The sequence below is a fragment of the Ursus maritimus genome, unplaced genomic scaffold, assembly GCF_017311325.1.
Source record: "Ursus maritimus isolate PB19 unplaced genomic scaffold, ASM1731132v1 scaffold_35, whole genome shotgun sequence".
Taxonomy (NCBI): Eukaryota; Metazoa; Chordata; class Mammalia; order Carnivora; family Ursidae; genus Ursus; species Ursus maritimus.
Window position 1 is genome coordinate 11,170,020 of NW_024426119.1, and position 4,893 is coordinate 11,174,912.

The 4,893-nt window shown below is 41.0% G+C and overlaps 1 protein-coding gene across 2 annotated transcripts in view; it reads left to right on the forward strand.

Annotated features, from left to right (window-relative positions):
* The first annotated feature begins 303 nt into the window (after nt 1-303).
* Nucleotides 304-4,893, forward strand: part of SLC30A4 (solute carrier family 30 member 4) — a 31,299-nt gene continuing 26,709 nt past the window's right edge. For both annotated transcript variants that reach the window (XM_040620536.1, XM_040620537.1), the window contains exon 1: nt 304-751. In XM_040620536.1, the coding sequence (XP_040476470.1) occupies nt 361-751 (391 nt within the window). In that variant the 5' untranslated portion in view covers nt 304-360. The remainder of the gene's footprint in view (nt 752-4,893) is intronic.

A 4,893-nucleotide genomic window follows, 5' to 3' on the forward strand; every position in this document is an offset into this window, starting at 1 on the left:
AGGACGGCCCCGCTCCCCGCGCGGCCCCGGCCCGAGCTGTGCGAGTCGGCCCCGCCGAGCCGGCCGCGGGCGGGGAGATGAGCGGCGGCTCCGCGGCAGCGCCCCAGGTAGACGCGCCGCCCCCTCGCGGAGCCCCGGCGCCTCCGGGCCGGCCTGGCGCCCCCGCCGCCCGGGGCTTTGGAACTTGTGGGCAGTGTTGGGGCGCTTTTAATTTATAACGTGTTTCGTTTTTCGCAGGATGGGGAGGGACGCGCGGCAGTGCCATCGGGAACTGGCGCTCCGGTGAAGTAGGAGCTGCCGCGGCCGCCGGCCGGCCGCCTGCACCGAGCCGTTCCGTGCCGCGGCCGCTCAGCCTCTGCCATGGCCGGATCCGGCGCGTGGAAGCGCCTCAAATCTCTGCTGAGGAAGGATGATGCGCCGCTGTTTTTAAATGACACCAGCGCCTTTGACTTCTCGGACGAGGTGGGGGACGAGGGGCTTTCTCGGTTTAACAAACTTCGAGTTGTGGTGGCCGATGATGGTTCTGAAATCCCAGAAAGGCCTATTAACGGGGCGCACCCGGCCCTGCAGGCCGACGACGATTCCTTACTGGACCAGGACTTACCTTTGACCAACAGTCAGCTGAGTTTGAAGGTGGACCCCTGTGACAACTGCAGCAGACAGCGAGAGTTACTGAAGGAGAGAAAGGTGAAAACCAGATTGACCATTGCTGCCGTTCTTTACTTGCTTTTCATGATTGGAGAACTTGTAGGTGAGTTGTGTTGCCAACTCACTTTCCATCTACCTTGTCCCGAGGGTTGTTGTCAAGCTTTAGTTACGCATGATTTGAGGTTTAAACTTTCTTTTCAGGAAGTTTGTTGTTTACCAAGATACTGATCTCCTGTTAGGAAAAGTCCACAGGGTTCCAAAGTGCAGGTCAACCTAAGTACGACATAAACTGTCAGATAACTTTGACTTTTTCTTCTGGCTCTCCAAACACTGTGACATGTACTGTGAAGTTAAGGACAGTAGCTTCATCGTATATCGTGTAACTTCCTCTTAAAAATTTTTTGATAAAACACCGGGTTAATTTTTGCATCGTTTAAAATAGTAAATGATCTAAACGTAGAATCATAAAGTTTTACAGTATGGAATGACCTTACTGAACACCTGCTCCTCTTCTTTTTTCACACATAAGGAATCTGAGGGCCCGGAGAGTGAAACAAGTTGTGAGGACACTTAGCTGGTTAGTGGAAGAGCCACATCTATAGTCCCAGTCACCTTATTTTTTTCCTCTACGTTTGACTTAAGCGGTCTCTTCATTACTATTTCCTTTTGTATTTATATCCAAGAGACTTGGAAAATTAAATACTACTAACTGACCTTTAAAGTTTTTCATCATAGTAAGGATCTGAAAGGAACCAGAGTGCTCCCCCAGGGCTTATGAACTTGGTTTTTTCACTTTTTAATTATTCAAGTAATACATTCTCACTCTAAAATATATTCTTAGAGATTAATTTCACAGTCACAGTAGTGTAACTGCTAAATTCTCTTAGTGACAGTTTACAAAAGTGACATTAAAGGAGGGAGATTATTCTGCCGTGTTGTTTCTTAATGATGAACCATTACTGGAACAGAAGTGGCAGTCCAGATTAAGATGCTGGCCAGAGGTTATATGTAGGAAAATTATATACATTTCCTACCTCATTTTATACCTCTCCTCCCCAGTGCACACTTCAGCCATGCTGGCCTTCTTTCTCCCCATGACTCACAAAGCTTTTTCTTGTCCATAAGACCTCCAAACTGGCTGGTCCCTCTACCTCAGTGACTTTCAAAGTTTCTTGACCTCCTTATAGTAAAAACGACACTTAACATTGTGACCCGGGTACGCATGCATGCATACATAGGTATGTATGTACACACACATACATATATGTGGAAATATATGTATAACTGAAACAAAAGTCTCATTTCTTGTGATGCGTTCTGGTATTTTTTCAATTATGGCCCCAGCCCACGTAATTGATTTCGTGTTCACAAATAGATCAGGGCCTGCAATTGAGAAACACCACCTAACCTGGAGTGCCTTTTCCCAAATCTTCTCTTGGCTGTTTTCTTGACATTCATCTTACCCCAAAAGATACCTCTGAGAGACCTTTTCTGACTGACTAAAGTAAATATTCTATCTCCCCTGTGGTCTCCCTAACTTTAAAAGCCCTCAGCATCTTGAGATTATCTTGTTTGTCTATTCACTTGTTTAATATCTATCTTCTTCCACTGAAATATAAGCCACATTCCCGACATCTACAATAATGACTGGCACAGAATAGACATTCAATAAAATTTTGTTGAATTAATTTTTATTGTGATAGAGAATTATAAATGCTTAAACTGTAAAGAAAGTAAAAGTCAGGAGTGAAGTTGTGGCCAGCTAAGGCATGGCCTCTACAGACTTAAGATTCAATGATTTGCCCAAATTCACACAGCTAGAATATTGGGTCAATCAGACTTGGTGATTCTTTTTTTTTTTTTTTAAGATTTATTTCAGAGGGCGTGCGCGCACGCATATATATATATATATATATATATATATATATACACACACACACACACATACATACATACATACATACATACATGAGGGAGAGGAGCAGAGGGAGAGGAAGAAAAGCAGACTCCCTACTGAGCAGGGAGCCCCTCACAGGGCTGGATCCCAGGACCCTGGGATCATGACCTGAGCTGAAGGCAGATGCTTAACTGACAGAGCCACCCAGGTGCTCCAGACTTAGTGATTCTTGAAGTTAATATTTAGTATTTGAAGTTAAAACCACATTAATCACATTTTCCCCCTTAAAATTAATTTAGAGTTTATTTTACCTAAGTAACAATTACTAAGATAAAAGTATCCTGACATACCATTTTTGAAATCTCTTATTTGGTAAATTTGTTTTGTGAAAGCTACAATAAGTATTTTATTTAAAATACTGACTTTATAATAAAAAATCATTTTAAAAAAAACAAAACAAAACAAAAAAAAAATACTGACTTTATTTTCAAAGATACAAATCTTTTGTTAAATAATACCGAAATGCTAATTCTTAGGCTAAGCATTAACAAATATTCAGAATATTACATAGAATTAAATTGTATATAGTAGGGCATTTATTAAAGTGTATCAAAGGCACTCAGAAATAAGGCATCTTATGTAGAAAGTATGGAGTAATTTTAAAAATGAAGTAATTTAAAGATCTGAAAGAGAAGACTTGATTTTGAATCTTGGCTTTGCCACCTGCTCTAAGAGTTTAGACAGGTCCATTCTTTTCTTCCTTTCATTTAGCAAGTATTTTTTGAGTACTTGCTCTATGCCAGGCACTATATTAAGTATTCTGGATATACAATGCAGACAAAACTGTTATAAAACCTACCGTCTGAAGCACTTAGTCTAGTGGAGGGCACAGCTGTTAAACATATACACAGATAAATTTAAAATCCATATGGCCTTAAGTGTTATGAAGAAAAAGAACAAGATACTATAAGACATAGTAACCAGTTCAACATAATTTATGTATGAGCCAGGTACAGTTAAACCAAAAAAAGAAGAAAAAAAAAAAGTAGGAGTTATTCAAGCAAAGGGAGCGGAGGAGTTTTCCAAGTGAAGAGAACAGCATGTACGAAGGTCCTAAAAACCTTCAATTCTTTAAAAGGACCTAAAAAGAAGGCAAGTTTGACTGGAATATAATAAGCAAAAGGGAAAGAGGCCAGAGGACCAGATCAGGCCGGTTCTGATAGACCGTATTATGAGTATAGTTTTTTTGGGTTTTTTTTTTGTTTTTTTTTAAAGATTTTATTTATTTGACAGAGAGAGATACAGCCAGCGAGAGAGGGAACACAAGCAGGGGGAGTGGGAGAGGAAGAAGCAGGCTCATAGCGGAGGAGCCTGATGTGGGGCTCGATCCCATAACGCTGGGATCACGCCCTGAGCCGAAGGCAGACGCTTAACCGCTGTGCCACCCAGGCGCCCCATGAGTATAGTTTTTAATTTTAAGTACAATGAAAACCCAGTGAAGGCTTATAAGTAGAGAGTGATATAATGGGATTTACTTTCTTGAAAGATTATTCTGGCCCTTATGTGGAGATGGATTGGAGGGTGCAAGAATGGGAAGCACGTAGACTATTGCAGAGAGGTTCAGACAAGAAGCAATTATGGCTTGGACTGGTGTGGATGGAGAAAAACGTACTGATTGAGAAACATCCCAGAAGTAACAACAAAATTGACTAATGGTTTAGATGTGGAGGTTGATTCTGAAGTTTCTCACCTAAGCAACTGAGTATGTCATTTATGAGTCAGGGAGAAAATACAGAGCAGGATTTAGGCATGGGCTCAAGGGTTGTTTTAGACATCTTCATTATCAGATGTACGTAAAATAGCCAGTAAAGATGAATAGTGAGCTGTTAGATGTGAGTCTATAGTTCAGAAGAGAGGTCAAGTTAAGAGATACAGTGTGTAATGGTATCAGAATGGAAAAAACCGCCTAGAGAGTCCATTTTGAGGAACTCCAACTTTAGAAGTCAGGCAAAAGACAAACTGGTATTCCAGAATCCAAGGAAATAGAGTAATTCTAAGTGGAATTAAATAAGTTAAAGGTGTTGAGAGGTCTAATGAGATGAGAGCTAAACTATCCTTTGGATTTAGTAATAGTTATTAATTAACAACTGCATTTTTATTGGGAGCGAAAAAGCTTGAAGAATATATGCAAACAGACTTCCAGGTAAAGATGGCAAATGAACTCATGTATCTAAATGCACTTTCTCCTGAAGCCTCTCAAACTACAATAAAGGGATTTTTTAATGTATATATATGCATATAGCCATATATCCGTGTGTGTGTGTGTGTGTGTGTGTGTGTGTGTGTGT